This window comes from Nicotiana tabacum, chromosome 19 (assembly GCF_000715075.1).
Source record: "Nicotiana tabacum cultivar K326 chromosome 19, ASM71507v2, whole genome shotgun sequence".
In the NCBI taxonomy this organism is placed as follows: Eukaryota; Viridiplantae; Streptophyta; class Magnoliopsida; order Solanales; family Solanaceae; genus Nicotiana; species Nicotiana tabacum.
In genome coordinates this window covers 6181867-6202322 of record NC_134098.1, presented here as the reverse complement: position 1 = coordinate 6202322, position 20456 = coordinate 6181867, and the positions used below count along the sequence as shown (strand labels likewise).

The following is a 20456-nucleotide window of genomic DNA, read 5'->3' as shown; positions in this document are numbered from 1 at the left end:
TACACAAACACGGTACGTACATAATAAGGACAGAGGAGGATAAGAGCAGTTGTTGTCACACCACATTCATTGGATTTTTTTGTATATTTAAAAACGTGTTGTGGTTCTACCACAAATCAATTATTTGAATATTAGACTGTATTGACATGAATATAATTTTTTCACCTTTAACCAACTCTAAATTTGAAAAAAAAATCAGGTTGAAAGCTTTTCCTTTTTGATGGATCGTTTTTATCGGTGACAAAATTAGAAAATTCAATAAACGTATTTAAATTTTGAATATCCTTTGCGAGTGAGCTATACAAGAATATTCAAAGTCTATTTTTTAATCAATAACAAGTAATATTTTATCTTATACATAGTATAACTTTTCGACAAAGGATGTTCAGTTGACCACCCTTGGCCATACATAGCTTCGCCCCTAGTTTTTACATGTATAAATCTAAATTAATCTAATTACTTCCAAACATATCCTTTTCTTTTTCTTGGAGGTCTACAATCATTTTGTGACATAAAAGTTATATTCCAAAAGTTAATACCCCGTTTCACAATAAGTAAATCAATTTGTCTTGGGCATACCCATTAATGAAATATAAAATTTTAGACAAAAATAGTTAATGTGACTAAACTATCCTTAATTAAATGTTGCAGCATAATTAATGTGAGAAGTAAACGACTTTTTATGGATACGTACATAAGAATAATTTTTGGAAAAATAAATTAAATTTTTTCTTGATTATATAAATGAATATTTATTTTGGACTAAAATAAAAAAATAAATTTGTCACTTATTATGGATCGAATGGAGTAAGTAGTATACCACTTTGACGAATAGCTCTTAATGCTGTATTTCTTCTAATTTTAATACAAATATAGAACATAAGATGGAAACAAAAAATAATCAATGCCTCACCTTCTAAATTACCTCAGAATGACACAATCCACATGCATGCACCGCCTAATTCCTTTCATCCCGAGACCATTTGGTCCCACCATCCAATAATAGCACGTGGACTAGATTCTCCTATTTTATTTATTTACTTATTTTAGATAATTTATCCGAACACTATATGAGTAATTCTCTGGAATTAAAGTTTAGCTAGATGAGAAGAAATTATATAAGCAATACTTTTATCGATTAAAATTTGAACATTAATTTTAGAAGGATGTAGAGTACAATTATTGGATTAATTGAACACAATATTTTTAACACTACAAAAATTTATTTATTTTTAAACTCATAATTTAAATATATAATATGTTTAATGGTGTGAACATTAAAATTGAATTCATCAAATTTAAATTTGTATATAGTAATAATTGTTAGAATAGATAAAGGCACTACTTTTTCTTCTACAATCTAATCACTTACAATATATTTAGAGGCAAATCTCTGTAATAACAATTACTTTATTGGTAACATAGTAAAAATATTACTGTTATTACATGTTAAAATTTACTAATAGTAAAAAATATTTACAGTATTCGTGTATATAACTTTAATTATAATTAACAAATTGATAGGTGAATTATTTCATTGTTCGTTTATACGAATACATTAATTTCTACAAATTTCATTGAATGTTTTACGTTTTATCTTTGTTTCAACTCACATAGCGGGTACCGCATACTAAGTGAAAAATAAAATAACAAAACTTACGTAGCATATAACTAGAGTTCTCGGGTTCGAGCATTGGGTATGGAAAAAATCTTGTTAAAATGCGCTTTCTCCTTAAATGAGCTTTACGCGGCGCGAATCCGGATATACTAGACATGATATAGGAAACCAAAAAAACCTTACATAGCACATAAAAGTTTTTTTTAAAAAAAAACTATGTGCCTTTGCTAATATTTGAGTTTAGAAACGTATTAAAATATCAATACACTAATAGTAATTAAATTTAGCACTTTATTTACTTGCCTAAAAAACACTAGAAATCTGGAATTGGAATGTAATGACATCATGTTAATGGAGTGTCCACACATTCATATCTGGTAAAATAATAATTGAGTCTTTTCTTATCGTGTATGCACAACCATACAACGTAAGCATTAATTTGTTTACTATAAAATAATGATAATATTCTTTTTTTTTTCAAAAGAAACATTTATATACTTGTTGTTGTGGTACAAAATTCTACTCTTTTGAAGTTTCTTGAAAACAGTTTGGTTTATTTAGTGGAGGGAGAAGAAACCATTTAACAAAGCTGAATTTCAAGATTTGATTGCTCTGTTTTTATACAGTGAAATTTGCTCTCTTCAGCTCAAAGTACATGTTTTTCTTTTCTTTTCTACTTACTTTTTTTGCCTTATGAATTTTGTTGGATTGCTAAAATTATGTGTTTATTACTCATATTAATGAAGTAGCCATGTGGGAATTTGCTAATTTTGCTATTAGAGTGTTCTATTGAATAGTGATTGGAGATTTTCAGTTAAGTTAGTTTGAGATCTTTTTTCTGCTTTTTTGAAGTTTTCAAGAAAGTTTCTCTTTATCTGCATTTCATGTACTCAACTTCTGAATTTTTTTTTTTTGGTGGGGTTTTGCTATTAGTTTTAATCTTGTGTTGCTTTTGAGTGCAAATTCTGAAATTGGGTAACTTGAATTTTGTTCATTGAATTTGAAGTTTGTTTTCTTGAATTCTCTTCTATTGTTGAAGGGGATTAAGAAAGTTCTTTTCTTTATGCATCAGAATTTAAGGGAATCAGTTCTTGAAGTTATAGGATTTTGCTTGTTTAATCAACTGTTTAGTGAAAAGCTGTGTTTTATCTTTTTGATTTTTGGATGAAGATTCTCTAAAAAGTTGAGGTTATTCTGTTGTGAATTTAGCTTCAGTTCTAGCTAGATTATACTATGATCTGTTGCTGATTATAAGTAATTAAAAAAAAATTAGAGGTGGTTGGATCTCTCTCTCTCTCTCTCTCTCTCTCTCTCTCTCTCTCTCACACACACACACACATGTTTTTTGATCATTGATTGCCCCAATAATTCTTTGTTATTTTATTCAGTCTGACTGGTTTTTTTAAAACAATTTCCAATAAATGTATTTTATATATGACTTAGTTTAATTAACTGGTGTTGTCATCTTGATTCTCATATTTACTCCTCTAACAAATTAAGGAAATAAGTAAATAAATAAATACTAAAAGAGTTGGATATGATGAATTCTTGATTGTCATTAACTGCTTTATTCTCCCCCTCTTTTATTTTCTTGGGATGAATATTTTGGGATCAAAATTGTTCGCAAATCACATTAGTCCTCAACTTGCAAATATGGGATTTCTTTTTATGTGGAATTAACTAAGTATATATTGGAAGGATCTTTATTTCACTTTGTAAGTTCGTGTGACAACTCTGTGAATGAATATATGTAGTAGTGTCATTTGTGTATATAATAGCATTGTAACTGCACTATAATAAAGTGTTATACCTCTTTTAGTATACTTCTCTTTGTAGTCTGATTTATCGTCGTCAAGGTTTACTTTGTTAGCTTTCGCATGATGCCTTGTTATTTCGATCTCAACAACTTGTGTATATAATAGCATTCTATTAGCGTTGTGTATGAATTTAATTGTAACTGCAACTTTCTACCTTTTTACAGAATCGTGTTGGTGTGTTGATAATGAATCGGGCAAAAATCAAGCGTAGAGTTGGTAAATATGAAGTAGGAAGGACAATTGGTGAGGGAACGTTCGCTAAAGTCAAGTTTGCAAGGAATTCAGAGACAGGTGAAAATGTGGCAATCAAGATTCTTGATAAAGATAAGGTCCTTAAGCACAAAATGGCTGAACAGGTAAACTTTTTCAAGTTCTCCTTTCATTTTGCACTCTTGAACTACTGTCTTTTCCGTTGTCTTTCGTTTATGATCGATATAAGTCAATCTAACTTGGATTGCAGAAATCTATTTGAATAATGTCTATTCATTATGTTTTATGGTTTTTGATCCGTTGTGTATCTACTCTTGTACTCTCTCCACTCCGGTTTATCTGAACCTTTTCGATTTTCGAGATTCAAACTACGTAAACATTGACCAACATTTTGAAATGCAGTTTTCATCATATTGATAGGAGAACAATTGCAACTTATAGTACTATTCCGTATAAATTTTCTAACTTTAAAATATTGAGTTAAATCTTATCCAATTTAGCTTCAAATATTAGTCAAACTGACTCTCGAAAAACGAAAAGTTTCACATAAACTGGAGCAGAGGGAGTATGGTTTATTTTGTTTCTTGTGTGAGTTTCTGATAAGATATTGTCAATGTCTTATGTATAATTTGACAGATAAAGCGGGAAATTGCTATAACGAAGTTAATCAGACATCCCCATGTTGTACAGTTATACGAGGTTGGTCCTATCTCTACGTCCGTATGTGTTGTTTGGGTGAATGTGCTTAGTTTATACTTCTTTATGAAGGCAATGTACACATCTGAATCGTGTATATCTGTCGTGCTGGTTCTGCTGAATTAAGAACCAAGCCATTTCTCTGAACTTGATTGTGCATAATTTGTGTCAAGTTGATATCTTTTTCTATCTCAAACGCCGTAATCTAAGGCCCGAGCACTCTTTGAAAGAAAAAAACGTAACTTCACAAAATGTAAGATGTGCGCATAACTTCCCTATTTCATTTGCTCGCAGGTGATGGGAAGCAAGACAAAGATATTCATTGTTTTGGAGTTTGTTACAGGTGGAGAGTTATTTGACAAAATTGTAAGGCCGATTCTTCCTTTTCATGTCACTCAAAAAAAAGTATCGATCTTTTTCTTGCTGATTCCAGATTTGGTTTTTATCTGCTTTTGAGCAGCTATTCAAACCTATTTTGGTGCTTACAGTCTTTTGATACTTTTGACTTTGATTGATCATTTAAAGTTTATCTCCTGATTTATTGGTGTAAAGGTAAATCACGGACGGATGCGCGAGGAAGAGGCAAGGAAGTATTTTCAGCAGCTTATTAATGCTGTTGATTATTGCCACAGTAGGGGAGTCTATCACAGAGATTTAAAGGTCCGTATTGTTTCCGTTAAAGCACTTAAGAAGTTATTTTCTAGTCTTTTTGCTCCAGAGCTACTGTCTTTGTTTCCCTTCTGTCGGTCCTACCTTTTCTTGTGGATTTAACTTATATACGCTGACAGTGTAAATGATCTTTCTAGGTTATCAATTTAAGGTTATTATAGATAGTTATCTCATATATGTTGTCGTAGGTCACTTTAACCTGAAGTTTTGCACTGTCAGTAAATGGGAATTAAAACTTTTTTTCCACTGTGCAGCCTGAGAATTTACTATTGGATTCTTCTGGTAATCTCAAGGTTTCTGATTTTGGATTGAGTGCTCTATCCCAGCAAGTCAGGGTAACTATTTTCTCTACTTCCCATAACTCTTCAACTTATGAAATGAAGTATTTAACTCCTCTACTTTGTGGTTATCATTTTGTAATGGAGTGAAAACACAGTTACTTGAGCCCTTACTGAATTTGTTTAGGGAACCCATAAATCCTTACAGTCCTCATTGATCTTGAAATTTATCATGGTGTCAGATAGGAAAATACTTACCCGCCCCTGGTATTTAAAGTAATGCAATAAACACATTACATGCATCTTTCATATGTACCTTTATCACTAACCATGGTTAATTAATATGTAATCACCGGGTGCTGATAAGATTTTTTGGTTTCAGACCCGCAAGCCATGCTTTGCAAGGTAAGGGTAAGGTTGCGTACATACTACCCTCCCCAGACCCCACTTGTGGGACTACACTGGGTTGTCATTCGGGAACATGTTGCGCATTCTAAGTTTGTACTTATGAACTCTGCACCTTAGTACCTATTGTTGTTTGGGGTGTTATATATGTCAGCCTTTAGGACCAATTACTTAATCATTTGGATCAGTTTGTGTTCCAGTATAAACATAAGATTACAATTACTTTCTTGTATCTACAACTCCGAGGCCTATGATTTTGGTGATATCTGGTTTGTAGTTGAGGGAAGATATCACTATATGAAATTTCCTTGTCATTGTTAATGGAAGAAGTCTTGAGCTGTTGTAGTCATTTCTTCTCTTCATTTCAAGTCTGCTGATCATTTTAGCTTTTAAATTAAGCTTCAAGTTGCAGTTCTTATGGAATAAATTTAATCTGTCACATTTTTACGAGAGTCACGAGACACATATTCAGTCAGATATTGTTCTTATTTTTAGTTGTAATTTCCAGGATGATGGCTTACTGCACACCACCTGTGGCACTCCCAACTATGTTGCTCCTGAGGTATAATAAATTGGTTTGAGTAACTTTCTGTTTGTGTTCATGTATAGTTATAGACCTATTTAATTTTGCTGGAACAGAACTAGCAACAGATAAAGTGTTCAGTTAGCTTGAAAACGGACTTGTAATTAGAAATCAAATGCTTCATCTCTCTTCAAAACTTTTAAAACAAGCAACAAGGCTTCTGTTAAAATAGGAGTTATAGTACTTCTAGCTATTCGATTCAATCGAGTGACCTCACTTCCTTTGCTTACTTTGATATGGCCAAAAAAGAAAAAGAATTCACATTTTCAGTGGCGTCTACATAACATATGTGAACCTTACATGGTCAATTTGGTAGTCTTTTCAAAAGAAATAACCAACCACATCGAAAATTTACGTGAGATCTTCAAAAGATTAAGAAAATATCAATTGAAACTTAGCCTGAAAAATTGGACTCCCTTATTAGGTACTCAATGACCGAGGATATGATGGGGCAATGGCAGACCTCTGGTCGTGCGGAGTCATACTCTTTGTACTGCTTGCGGGTTACTTGCCTTTTGACGACTCCAATCTCATGAACCTGTATAACAAAGTGAGCATTTTTCTTAACCATTTCATACCATTCAATCATTCTGTGTTTTGCTAGTTTCACTATATCTATCTTGGTCTACACAGATATCTGCTGCTGAATTTACTTGCCCACCTTGGATTTCTTTTAGCGCCATGAAGTTAATTACTCGCATCTTGGATCCAAATCCTACGACGGTATGCATACTGGACATTTCAACTGAACCTTCTTGGTTTATAGCTTGTGATTACATTGGGTTTTTTTCACTCTTGGCCCGTCGGCCGAAATAACTACGGGTGCTAACGAAAATATACAAAACATATACACTACTTATGTATATTTTTGTATACAGTATGTATATCATATGTATTTTTATGCTTAATATACAAAACATATACACTTGCTAGCTATTATTTTGGAGGGTGGCCCAATAATGTACTTATTTTCCCCTTTTTTCCTCTTATTCATGAGATATATATTCTATGCAGCGTATTACCGCCCCTGAAATTTTGGAGGATGAGTGGTTTAAGAAAGATTATAGACCACCTGTTTTCGATGAGATAGAAGATGCAAATTTGGATGATGTCGAAGCTGTCTTCAAAGACTCTGAAGTAAGCATACCGAACATATGGAATGCAATAAATTTTGTATCGAATTTAGAGGAAAAGAAGTGGCTGTAGTATGAAATTTATCTCACATGTTACTCATTCCTTGGCGTTACAACAGGAATATCATGTAACAGAGAAAAAAGAAGAGAAGCCAACTTCCATGAATGCATTCGAGTTAATTTCTATGTCACAGGGACTTAACCTTGGCAATCTCTTCGACGAACAGGTCACAAACGTTATTTTGTTTTAAATGCTTTTCTACTTTGTAGGAAACATCATCGATGATGTTTGTACTGTTCCATTCTTCCTATATTGACAAATGCGTTGATACCGTTGCTCTCAGGGATTCAAGCGAGAAACAAGGTTCACATCTAAATGCCCGGCCAACGAGATAATCAGTAAGATCGAAGAAGCTGCTAAACCTCTCGGCTTTGATGTTAGCAAAAAGAACTACAAGGTGGCGATGAAATTTAGTGATTCATTCAATTCACATGTAGATTGCTCTAATATGTTTAATGATCTGTATGCAAAAGTGATTATAATGGAAAATGAAGCACTAAACTGTTCTTATGTTTCTCAGATGAGGCTTCAAAATCTGAAAGCCGGACGAAAAGGGAACCTTAATGTTTCCACTGAGGTATTTAAATGTGCTTCCTAGTTGACCTTTTTTTAAGGTGGATATTTCTTATTTATTCTGAACATTGTTTGATCTTCAAATTAGGTATTTCAAGTTGCTCCGTCTCTTCATATGGTTGAGGTGCGCAAAGCAAAAGGCGACACTTTGGAATTCCACAAGGTACAATATTCAGCTAAACTGCCAATATATTATTAAAATGATAATGCTGAACTCAGAAAGAAGTGCGGACAATTAGTAGGTATTCGTAGTGTTTGACTCGTAAAATGACAAACTAATTGCTCCAGAAGGAACACAAACTTGAGGTTTAAACTGGTAAAAATAACATTCAATTTAAAGACTAAGAGTTGTATGCATGTTGAAAGATTAGAGGAAAGAATCCGCTCCTTCGAAATGATTGAGACATGGTTATTCTTTTTTAAAAAAGCAATTGCATATTGGCCTTTGTGAGTTCAGAAAGTGTAGCCGACTAGCCGGTCCAAACCGGATAAAGGAGGAGAACTGTGGTAGGTTGACGGTCAACATAAAAATTGTTTAAAGATGAATCCTATGGATCTGAATTGAGGGGAATAGATACAGGATATTTGTAAAAAAGTGCAGCCCGGTGCATAAAGCATCCCGCATTCACGCAGGGTCCGCAAAAGGGCCGCACCCCAAGGGGTGTGATGTAGGCAGTCTACCCTGATGCAATCATCAATGGCTGATTCCACGGCTAGAACCAGTGACCTATAGGTCACACCGAGACAACTTTTGCCGATGCTTCAAGGCTCCCTTTCATACAGGGTATTTGTATAGCGACAAATTTAAGATTAAGGTGTAGTTTTGATTGGTCTATTATTTAGTTTCTACATATCCTCCTCTTGTCTTCTTAAACATTTTTCGCTAGTGATCAGTCCACTGCTATTACTACTGTCATAAGATAGGTTTATTTCTTCATTTGTTTAACCAATTTCTTGTCCATCTTTTCTTTATGCAGTTCTACAAGAATCTTTCAACCTCCTTAGATGAAGTTGTATGGAAAACTGAAGAGAACATGGAAAAGAAAAAGTGAAGAGCAATAGAATTTACATTTTTTTAAAATCTCTGTTGCTACCAATTGTAAGAACTGTTGTGGTTCTTTCTTTCTTTACTATTGTTTTTCCTTCCTTTGTTTTTCTTTTGAGGCCATCTTTTCTGGGACTTTGTTCTCTTATAAGAGAATTACCATAGAAGGATTTCTCAAATTGTTTCATTAGTTGTAGGTGTTAGACAGACATCAGAGTTTGCTCCTATTAAGGTGAAGTTTGTATAATCTGTATCACTTTTGACAAATGTGATTGCAATTGTATACAGTATATTGGATTCTTTAGATTTTTGTTTCTCTTTAAAAATCTTTATTTCATTTCTATTCGACCTAGAAACAATTCGTCCCAATCCTGTGCCAGCCAAAACATATAGGGCAGCTCGGTGCACTTAGCTCTTGGTATGCATGGGATCCGAGAAGGGCTCTGTTAGGTCTATTGTACGTAGTTTTACCTTGAATTTTATGTTAGAGCCTGATAATAAACAAAAAAAAAGATAAGGATAAAAATATGTATGGTAAATCTTTTATTCTGAGGACAAGATGGTTAGTTTCTAAAGAGAAACTAGTAAACAAGGTAGCACTTTTTTTCCTTTTTTCTCATTTTCTGAACAGATAGGTTTATAATTATTCTCAATGGTCTCATCTTTTCTTCTGTTGTTTCTATTTGGAAAGTAACTTCCATTCAATATATTTTTGGTTATTATTTTTAAGGCAGCTATCCTGAATAAAAATCCTTTATATGTATATATTAGTCATCCATGCACCCCTGTAAATGACTATTCACATGATGGACATTTCTCCTGCTACTGATAACTATGAGAATAGGGTGAACTTATCTTGTCATCTGCATTGTCTAATCTGTTCTGAACTCTTATTAGTGACATTTTTTGGTGCTTGCACAAGCTCTAGTGTTGCTAGAACTTCATTCATGGTTGGCCTAAGTTTCGGATCGACGTCGAGGCACCTCAGAGCAAGGGCAGCTGCAGTTTGGGCACCTTTCTTTGAGTACTGTCCTCCTAATCTTGTGTCCATAATTCTCAGTACTCTTCTGTTATCACTTAGGAATGGTGTTGCCCATTCCACCAATGTTTCATCAACCCCTCCTGCATTTTCATCACCCGTTGCTCGTTTCCCGGAGAGCAACTCTAATAGAACAACCCCAAAACTGTATACATCATTCTTTGGTGTCAAGTGACCTGTTTGGAATAAGTTGAGTTGGAAATATTAGTGAAAAGGCCTGCAAAATATCAGATACTTCTATGCACTGACGATGTACGCGATTAGATCATTGATATGGTAAATACTACTAAATTTTATGGTAAGTATTACTGGTAAAAGATGATAGCTAACCTGCAATCACATGTAAATCTATACTGGTCATGTAAAAATCTTTATACTATCTGTGCATGTAACATGAATCCAATATAAAAAAAAGAAAAACGAAAAGAAAGTTGCCACACTTTTCTATATGCCGACAGTGTAAACGAATTTTACGCTACCAAGTCACCTAAAAATAACTACAGGTTACATGGAAAATAATGTGGACAACCTGCTACAACAGGTTAAGTTACACCGCATACTGTCAGTTTATATACATTATATCAGTAAGGAAAAAGAATAAATAAATGACTCAATTTGGATTATCAGAATTACAAGATAACTAGTGAAAAACATAAGTTGAGCTTAATGAAAGAAACCTGATGCAACATATTCTGGTGCAGCATAGCCCATAGTACCTATAACTCTGGTTGAGACATGAGTTCTGTCTCCACTAGGACCATCTCTTGCCAGTCCAAAATCTGAAAGCTTGGCATTGAAATCCTGCACAAGTTCAATCTATAAGTTTTGGAGAAACAGCTTTCTAGTGCTAATCATTGTTTCAGATTTGGAGAGTTTACTGAATCTAGTAGTATGTTTGAAGCCTTGAGATCGCGGTAAATAACATTTGCTTCAAGACCGTGTAAGAAGGACAAGCCTCGCGCAACGTCTACTGCAATACACATTCGTGTAGCCCAAGGTATAAGCTGAACTCCCTCTGCATAAAACAATTGAAAGATCAATCTTCTATCCAGAGGCCCAAGGTATAAGCTGAACTCCCTCTGCATAAAACAATTGAAAGATCAATCTTCTATCCAGAGGCCCAAGGTATAAGCTGAACTCCCTCTGCATAAAACAATTGAAAGATCAACGATGTTGGTCTTCTATCCAGAGGCGGACCCAGGATTTTTATGCGACGGACGCATAATATTCTGCTCAACCAGTGCCTTCTAAAGACTTTTACTAGTATTCAGGGTGTCAAGTGCTTTAAATTAACTATTTTAAGGTATATACATATACGTAAATGTTAGGATCGGGAACTCGGGTAGTGCGGAATTTAGCCAAACAACGGTATAATGACAATAACAAAGACAATGAAAGTTGATAATAACGGCAATTAAAGAATATAAAGAAGACACAAATTTAACGTGGTTCGGTCAAGGTGACCTACGTCCACAAGCGGAGAGGAGCAATTTCACTATACCAACAAGAGTACAAAAGAGAGTACAAAATTAGAGTAAATACTCTAATTAATCCCAAATACCCCAAGAGAATAACCTCACAAGATCACTCCAAAGAAAGGGTTCACACAAGTGTTTCCCAACACTCACTCTCTTACAAAATACTCTATAATGAAATAAAGGAGGAGAAAGAAAGACAAGAGTGAAAAGCTCTTGAATTGGTGTGTTTGCAAATGAGGAGAAACTCCTCTATTTATAGCAAGAAATCCTTGGCCTAATAATGGATATTATGTCATGGCAAATGTCATGATCCACAAATTTGTTATAATGGATATTATGTCATGACAAATGTCATGAATCACAAATTTGTTATAATGAATATTATGTCATGGCAAATGTCATGAAAATTTGGCCATATTACAGTATACAAGATTTCTACCGAAGCTTACAGGGTCCGGTGACCCCTCACTATAACTTTACATATAGTATACTAAGTGGTGTACCAGTGAACTTTAAGCAGGGGACAAAGCCGCCTCTGCTTCTATCGATTACTAAGCATACAAAAATGAAGGTCCATGTGAAATGATAGGAAATATGGAGAAATATTTTCTGGAAACAATTCTGTGAAGAGATTGACTCACTTTTAAATAAATGATTTTCCAAACTTCCTTTTGTCATGACCTCATAAACAAGAAGCATGTTATCAAGCTCTGAGCAATATCCAATTAACCTCACTAGATTTTCATGGTGAAGCTGTCCTAAGTAGTTAACCTCTGCCTGCAGGTAAGATATGTGGAAAACAAAGTTAAATCACAAAAGGCATGTGCTACAAAAGGTTTTATAGAAAAATTCTCGTAATGGCTCAGGCCTGACTGTCAAGGTATTGTCCACTGTGGCCAAACCTTCGGGACCTCACAATTTTGTTCACTTAGCTTTAACGCATAAGGCGCCTGGAGCCCTGGACTAATGAACTCGCCTTATCTTGGCAAACCTCAGAGAGGACGCTGGGTTCCTAAGTGGTGAGTGTAACTGTCCACAGACCGCTGGCGGTTGACTTTGAAAGGAGGTTTGTTGTGAAGCTTGCCTTAGACAAATCCCATATCGAAATAGGAGGAAAACTTTAGGGGCCATATAAGGCGGGCTCAGGAATTCAACTATCGAAACGCATTTAGGGGTTAATGCCCACATGAACAAAATCATGAGGCTCCAAAGTTTGGGTCAAAGCGGGCAATACCTTGGCAGTTGGACCTGAGCCGTTCTAATTCTGTAGTTTCTTGATGACATACAAGCCATTCTCTGTGCCCTTGGAAACTTTCAGGCTTAAGTTTCTTGACAGCTACCACCATTCCACTTCCTGGCTTACAGGGAGCAAACGTATTCTCATCGATCCATCCTTTGAAGACGTATCCGAAACCTCCCTCGCCAAGAAGACTATCAGCTCGGAAGTTCCTAGTGGCATTCTTGAGGTCATTGAAGGTAAAAGACTTGAGGTTGCTGTGAACACATGAATTACTTTTGCTAGAATTGTCATAGAATGCCTGTTTATGAGAATGGACAGGTTCCATTTTCTTATTGCCAGGGCCAGTTTTAGGATCTGAAAATAAGTATTGCAAAGATGTAATCAGCTTGGAAATAGAATTTGACATATAGAATAAGGGGAGCCTCGGCGTAACTGGTAAAGTTGCTGCCATGTGAGAAGGAGGTCACGGGTTCGAGCTGTGGAAATAGCCTCTTCCAGAAATGCAAGGTAAGGTTCCATACGATAGACCCTTGTGGCTTGGCCCTTCCCCGGACCCCGAGCATATCGGGAGCTTGGTATACCAGGCTGCTCATTAGAATTGAACAACTATATTGCATTCAACAGAAGGAAGAAATGAGCCATGACAATAACATACATGCTTTAATCATATTATGAACCTTATACATGATTATGTTTTTATTTACTACAACACAATCATATTTTAATCGGCTATATGAATCCTCAGTGGTCATGTTACTCCATTTAAGCTCGTCTCGGTTCATATAAATAAAAAGAAAAATAGTTTCTCCAGCACTATAATTTTTTACATTTTCTAGTGGCATATAAATCTTTGATAAGAGTAAAACTCGTAGCAAACAATGTGTTTCTATTCGCCAGATCAAAGTGGTAGTTTTAAGAAGCTTTTCAACACTTCAGATTTATTTTTAGTTAACCTGAAATTTCATAAATAAATAGAGAAGAAAAAAAAGGATGTTTAAGAAATCACAATGCAGTTCAAATTCTTTATAAATTTTATTCAAAAAGAGCGCAGAGATAAATTGGAAGAAGATAGAGGATTCTACCAAAGAACTGGCTTGAAGAAGCATGAGCAAGCTTTGCAGATTTACAAAATAAAATCCCCATTTAATAAAGAGAAGTCACTTTTTACTTGTCCCTATATCTTCCCATTGAAAAAGTGGAAAAAAAAGAACCAAGAAATTTGTAGAGTAAGGTGTAATTTGTAAACTTGGAATAATAGTAGTTGAAATCATTAGTTTTCTTTTTTATAGAGCTGATAGTCCCTAGTAGTGTAGTATTTAGATATGGCATAAAGAGTTTTGATTCTCAGCTGCCAGAATATTGTTGAGATGTTCAAAACATTATTTAAAGTTGACTTTGAACATCTTTAAGTTTGACTAGACATTTTAAGGTGGCTTTTATTTTTTTTTATTTTTTTTGGGGGTATAGTCATTTGTTATCCAGAATTCGTTGATCCGACTAATCCACATTCGCATTGTGTAGACGTCATTAAAAAAATAAATATTCCATGCCAGAGATTTCTTCATTCTCAAAACTCAAATCTGAAATCTCTGATTAAGAATGAAGGCAAACTCGTCACATTGCAACACCAACCGACACATCAACCAACCACTGCAAGGCTCCATAGCCAATCACTACCAATAACTCTATTGCAAGCCACCATGCACTGCACCATCATCACTATAGAACCACCAATTCCAGTCACCTCTACCAACCATCAACTACAATTAGGGGTAACAAAATAGTTAAAAGAAAACAGTTAACCACCCATATTATTCATTAAAAAATGGGTTGGATAATGAACCTTTTAAAATTGGGTCAAATATGGATAAGAACCATATTATCCATTTAGAAAATGGATAACCAACGAGTAACCAATGGATAACTACTGAGTTTAACTTTTACATTTGTAAAGCCTTAAATTGGGGGTTCCTCAAGTTTGGGAGACTAGAAATTCTCCCAAAAGTGTTCATATTCAAGAAGTCATGGATAATATGATTACCCATATTATCCGTCGGTTAACCCGTTTTTTATCCATATTAATTATGGGTCGGGTCGGATAATTTACCCATTTTTTCATTACCCGTTTTTTATCCGAATCATATCCAACCCGACCCGCATGTTTGTCACTCCTTACTACAATCATCACTAGCCACCACCTCACAACCGTCATAGGCGACGTCCACCACTACAATGCTACCGCCACTAGCTTTTATAGCATGCTTCAACAAACAAATAATTTTTATGGTACCGTATATATTTTGAAATTTTATCTATATTTTTATATAATACTTAATTATTATCGTATGTTTAAATTATTATTTATAAATTTTAAATAAAGATAAATTATACATATTTAAATGTTGAGAAGATAAAGAGTCTTAATTATTCACGTTGGATGTGCAAATAAAGTCTCATATTGGTAGCTAAAAAGATTGAAAGACTATACATAAGATTGTGAGATCTCTTAATGATAAAGGCTTTTAGGGGGAAACCGTGCGTACTTGGTCCAAAATGAACAACATCACACCATGTTAAGAGCCTTTTTATGCAGATTGAAGTCAACAACCGATATTAGAGTTTAGGTTCTGCAGGACGAGTATGACGATGACAAAGTGATGGCGTGTGGTTCAGTTACTTCCCCTTACGAGTTTAGATGCACACATAAGCATGAAGAAGCTAGTTACAAGTTTTGATTGTCATAAATATTCTGACGATATGGGTGGCACAGAATGAATCCGAAAATTGACCCGTGAATCGTGGTAATGGGCCACGTGAAACTTACTTCAAAGGATTGATCCGGAGATCGTAGTGATTAGCCATGTCGAACTTAGTTCAAAGGGAGATTGTTGGACGTGCGAACAAAGTCTCACACTAGTAGTTAAAAAGATCGACTATATATAAGGTGTGAGACCTCTTAATGGTGTGAAACCTTTTGAAAAAAAATTATATGAACTTCGCCCAAACGAAAAATATCACACTATAATAAGAGTATCTTTGAATTGGTTGAACCCAATAACAACTAATATGATGGCAGAGCGAGGGTATAGAGCTTAGAGACACACATAGACAAGAAGAATCTAGTTGCGGCTTTGGTTTCCATAAATACTCTAATGATGTTTGAATCTTGAAAATTGACCAGTTGATCATGGTAATGGGCACATGAAACTTAATTTGAGCTGAAGATTGTTGGTGTGCAAATAAAGTCTCATATCCGAAGAAAAAAAGATTAGGATGTTACATATAAGGTGTAGAGATACTCTTAATAGTTGAGGACTTTTGAGAAGAATCTTGCGGGCTTGGATTAACGCAGATAATATCATACTTCGTGAAACGTATCTATAGGCTAGTTGAACCCAACAATTTAGCATTCGGTTTTTAGGGATAATATCTTAATATTCTAGTGTGTATTCAGATTCAACATCTTAATCTTAATAAAATTCGACAAAAATATTTACTTTGTCATGCTTATCGAAGTTATTTTAAAAAAATATTTTTCATGAGAAAGTCAACTTTTGATGATTGTTATCAAGAAGAGAAAATTTTCTCATTTATAGAGGAAAGATTATTTTCCTTAAACATATCTTAGCTTATGAGGTTGTGTTAACGCGGGGTTAGAGGTTGGGAGACAGACCCTGGGGTCTAAAGGTTTCAAGTTGAACAGGACCAAAACAGAATACTTGAAGTGCAAGTTCAGTGATGTGGCTCATGAAGCGGATGTGGACGTGAAACTTGATACACAAGTCACCAAGAGAGGAAATATCAAGTACTTTGGGTCAGTAATCCAAGAAAATGGATAGATTGACAAGGATGTCACACATCATACTAGAGCGCGGTGGATGAAATAGAGTCTCGCACCATGAATTCTGTGTGATAAGAACGTGCCATAAAAACTTAAAGGTAAGTTTTATAAAACGGTAGTTAGACCGATTATGTTATATGGGACAAAGTGTTGGTCAGTTAAGAATCTCCATGTCCAGAAGATGAAGGCGACATAAATAAGGATATTGAGATGGATGTACAAGCATACCAAGATAGATAAGATTATGAATGAAGATATTCCGGATAAGGTGGGCGTGGCTCCCGTAGAGGACAAGATGCGAGAACCGATGCTTAGATAGTTCAAGCATGTGAAGAGGAGAGACACTAATGCCCCAATAAGGAGATGTGAGAGGTTGGCCTTGGTGGGTCTGAGGAGAGCTAGAGGTAGGCCAAAGATATTCGGGAGAGGTGATTAGGCAGGACTTGACGTTGCTTCAGCTTATTGAGGACATGATCCTTGATAGGAGAGTGTAAAGGTCGAGAATTAAGGTAGAAGGTTAGTGGATAATCGTGTGTTTTTCTTGTCCATACTAGTAGTATTAGTGTTAGTTGTACTTTCTTATTTTTAGATTTATATTACTACCTGCGGTTTCTTTCGTTTCAGTTTTCTTGTTATCTTGCGGACATTACTGTCTGTTGCTACTGCTTCTTTCTTTTCAACTTTCCTTGAGCCGAGAGTCTATCGAAAACATCATCTCTACCTTCTTACAGTAAGAATAAGGTCTGCGTACACACTACCCTTCTCTGACCCCACTTGTTGGATTATACTGAATTTATTATTGTTGTATATCTTAGCTTTTAATTTCATTACTCCAACTAACATTTAGATATATTATCACTTTTTAATACTCAAAATAAAAAAAGATAAAAATGAAAATATTTGTTCAAAAACTGTTCTTTTATGAAAATCCATCATATCGAATGCATTTGTATTTTTCCATTTTTTTTGTTGGAATATATCGTATTCTAGAGTTAAAAGTCTAAATCTAACAAGGTCGCATATGTAACACTACCACGTTCCTATTTATCTCAAGTCTTCTTTTGTGTGCGTTATTTGTGATGGGTATCACGATTTCATTAAACAAAACAAGTCAAATTAAGAGTAGAATTATTGTACAGTAAATTAGAGGAAAAAACAAACAATAAATTGGAGTCTTAATAAAAATAAGAAATGCCGTTGCTAGTTGCCTTAATAGTAGACAACAGATATGAGTTTGGATGGGCTTAAAAGCTTGTCAAACCAGCTTTTAAGCAATTTTTAATTTGTGAAAATGTTTGGCAACAAAAAAATGGGCTTAAAAAAAGTTAAAATTTGCTTTAAAAAAATCAAAACCAATAAGTTGGAAAATGGCTTAAAAGTTATATTGCTTTGATCAAGAATATTACATTCTTATCCCTTATAATTTTTTTTAATTCTGAAATTACCCCTAAGTAAAAACCCTACAACATACTATCTTTTTTTCCCCTCCATTCTCCAATATTTGTCAATTTTTTGAAGTTCTTAACGTGAAGCAAACAATAGTTTTTTAAATAATGTTTGATACATTCCAATATTTTGTAAATATTATTCTTTTGGCTTCTTTTTTTGGTTCCATAACATTTAATTTTTTTGGTCGTTGAATCCTTCCTTTTTTTTAATTGGTGTAACTATATTCTAAAATCAAATCATTCATTGAATTTACGTGTTATCTCTGAATTTGAAGTTATGAACGAAAAATATAATATTATAGTCATCATCTTCTTTATAATGTTAACAACTTTAAGGATATTTCAGTCATTTTAACAAGAAAAAGTGCTTACCAGCATTTGTTTACCAAACGCTTCATCAGCTTGTTTTCAGTTTCAGCACTTTTATCCAAACACGTAACTGCTTATTTATAAAACAAGTTCCAGCATTATAAAGTGCTTTTAAGCACTTAACTGAAAAGCCACCTTTTTAAGCCAATCCAACGGGCCCTAATTAAGAACTCATCTTATTCTTGGTAGGCGCCAAAAATAATATATTTTTGACTAAAAATAGAAATCTTTTGACTTATTTGATTACAAAATATGTATAAAAAAATAGAATTTTGTTATATTAGTCATGTGCAATCTACTTCCCACTTTAGACTACTCTAGAAGCTTTTATTTCCTATTTTTATAAAATATTAATATGATAGTTCAAAATATCTTTCATGATTTGAAAATATGAGATTTGTTTAGTGTTACATTGCATCCCCTCAGGAACTAACTTCTTTCAATTGGTGTATTACATTTTTAAGTTGTATACACTCGTAATATAAAGAATGAATTTTTATATTAACAGTGTAATTTCCTATTAAATTTTTCAACGTATTAGAAATGACTTGGATATGCCTTCCATCCACCTATTGGATCACTATTGTCCTTAACTTTATTTTTAAGCTTAATATTTTGCATGAAATTCTTGATTTTGTTTATTGCTTTTATAGTGGAAGATGATCTTGAGCTTTATCCACCATGCGCAATGTATAAAAGTTATATATACATTGTTATATGTATATACATTGCATTATGTATAACAATGTGTATAACTATTATATATAGACTGTTATATAGTGTATAAAATTTATATATACACTATTATACAGTTTATAAAATTATATATACAATGTATCCTGCGTTTTTAGTGTATCTCTAATGTATCATTAGTGTATATCGAGCATGTTTGTATATCCAAAGTGTATATACTGTCTTACGATGTATAAAAAGTGTATATATTGTTCTACGATATATAAAAAATGGATATACACATTATACTAGTGTATAATGTGTATACTGCATGTATAATATATACATCACCTTCTTCTTCTTCTTCTTCTTCTTATATCATGAATATTTTTGCGTGTGCAATATCGTGCTTGTTTTTAGATTAGATCAATGAAAATTTCTGGTTCTTCGTAAAAGATAAAAAAAAGGATTATAATTTGTCGTGTAATAAGAAGGAGCTTGGTGGTTGCAAAGAAGATGGTTGGATGATGAATTTTTGGGACTGAAAAGGTGGGTTTCGACGGGGGATTTCACTAGGTTTAAAGGATTTTGAGGGTATTTGGCGGGGTTTGAAATTTTCTGACTACAAATTATAAGTGAAAAAGAAGGTTAGGCGATTGTAAGTGGTTGGGCTAGTGGCTATTGTAATTTGCATTGAGGAGTCGCAACTTCTCACTAGATTTCAGTTGTTAGCCGTTATAATTAATTTTGGGCTATGAGTTGTATGTTTTATTTTGTGGTTACCGGTTGTTAATAGCTTCAGCGGGTAGTTAAATGTGATTTTTGCCCAAAATTTAAATCCTTTCGTTACACTTCAATTTCAAACTAATTAACTAGGCTCAATATTCAACTCTATTTTGCCCTGTTTGTTACTGTCTTTTTTAGCTTATCGAAAATCTTTAGGGACCCAATATGTGATATCCATCCCTTCTTTTTTATTGATTATGATAAAATTTTCATAATACAAAAAAAGTTCCCTATAAAATGATAGCAACGTTTATTGCTTTATTTGAATTTCGTGAAATACTCCATTCTATCGATCCTTCGTTACAAAACAAAAAAGTAGGCAAACAAAAATGGTTGCAATTTTCTTTTTATGTGCCAATTTACTCTAAAGGGGATTAACTTTTTGTTAGGCTAAAAATCCATATTTTCGCATGTAATTTACCTTGCATTATACTTCAATCTTGTTAACTTTGGTATAAATATTTGTGACTCGAGCTTAATAATGATATTTATATG

The 20456-nt window shown here is 33.9% G+C and overlaps 2 protein-coding genes across 5 annotated transcripts; one reads left to right on the top strand and one right to left on the bottom strand.

The window, feature by feature from the left end:
- The first annotated feature begins 1888 nt into the window (after positions 1–1888).
- On the top strand, positions 1889–9392 carry LOC107807209 (CBL-interacting serine/threonine-protein kinase 3). 3 transcript variants are annotated; one of them, XM_016631565.2, is made up of 15 exons: positions 1889–1995; positions 3600–3791; positions 4282–4344; positions 4636–4707; positions 4894–5001; positions 5265–5345; positions 6202–6255; positions 6701–6826; positions 6910–6999; positions 7291–7413; positions 7529–7636; positions 7754–7867; positions 7991–8047; positions 8132–8206; positions 9021–9392. In XM_016631565.2, the coding sequence occupies exons 2-15, from the start codon at positions 3621–3623 to the stop codon at positions 9093–9095; spliced, it is 1317 nt and encodes a 438-aa protein (XP_016487051.2). In that variant the 5' UTR covers positions 1889–1995; positions 3600–3620; the 3' UTR covers positions 9096–9392. The 3 variants fall into 3 exon arrangements, with proteins under 3 accessions (XP_016487051.2, XP_016487044.2, XP_016487035.2); XM_016631558.2 differs by having other exon boundaries at positions 1976–2045; XM_016631549.2 differs by lacking the exon at positions 1889–1995 and adding an exon at positions 2029–2269.
- A 414-nt stretch (positions 9393–9806) lies between these two features.
- LOC107807229 (putative serine/threonine-protein kinase PBL3) lies at positions 9807–14080 on the bottom strand. 2 transcript variants are annotated; one of them, XM_075239617.1, is made up of 6 exons: positions 13928–14080; positions 12892–13199; positions 12247–12382; positions 11006–11142; positions 10805–10928; positions 9807–10303 (listed from the first exon to the last, which is right to left on the bottom strand). In XM_075239617.1, exons 1-6 carry the CDS (start codon positions 13986–13988, stop codon positions 9948–9950), a joined length of 1122 nt encoding a protein of 373 aa, XP_075095718.1. In that variant the 5' UTR covers positions 13989–14080; the 3' UTR covers positions 9807–9947. The 2 variants fall into 2 exon arrangements, with proteins under 2 accessions (XP_075095718.1, XP_016487061.2); XM_016631575.2 differs by lacking the exon at positions 13928–14080 and having other exon boundaries at positions 12892–13441.
- Positions 14081–20456: the final 6376 nt, after the last annotated feature.

Bases quoted from the DNA above. Each gene is read 5' to 3' on its own strand.
- LOC107807209 (XM_016631565.2), top strand. From the start codon at position 3,621: ATGAATCGGGCAAAAATCAAGCGTAGAGTTGGTAAATATGAAGTAGGA. The intron at 5,346-6,201 runs GTAACTATTTTC...TGTAATTTCCAG, and splicing joins CTCTATCCCAGCAAGTCAGG to GATGATGGCTTACTGCACAC. The intron at 7,868-7,990 runs GTGGCGATGAAA...TATGTTTCTCAG, and splicing joins TTAGCAAAAAGAACTACAAG to ATGAGGCTTCAAAATCTGAA.
- LOC107807229 (XM_016631575.2), bottom strand. From the start codon at position 13,296: ATGGCAGCAACTTTACCAGTTACGCCGAGGCTCCCCTTATTCTATATG. The intron at 11,143-12,246 runs GTGAGTCAATCT...TGTTTTATGCAG, and splicing joins GGAAAATCATTTATTTAAAA to AGGGAGTTCAGCTTATACCT. The intron at 10,304-10,804 runs GTTTCTTTCATT...TATTCCAAACAG, and splicing joins ACCAGAATATGTTGCATCAG to GTCACTTGACACCAAAGAAT.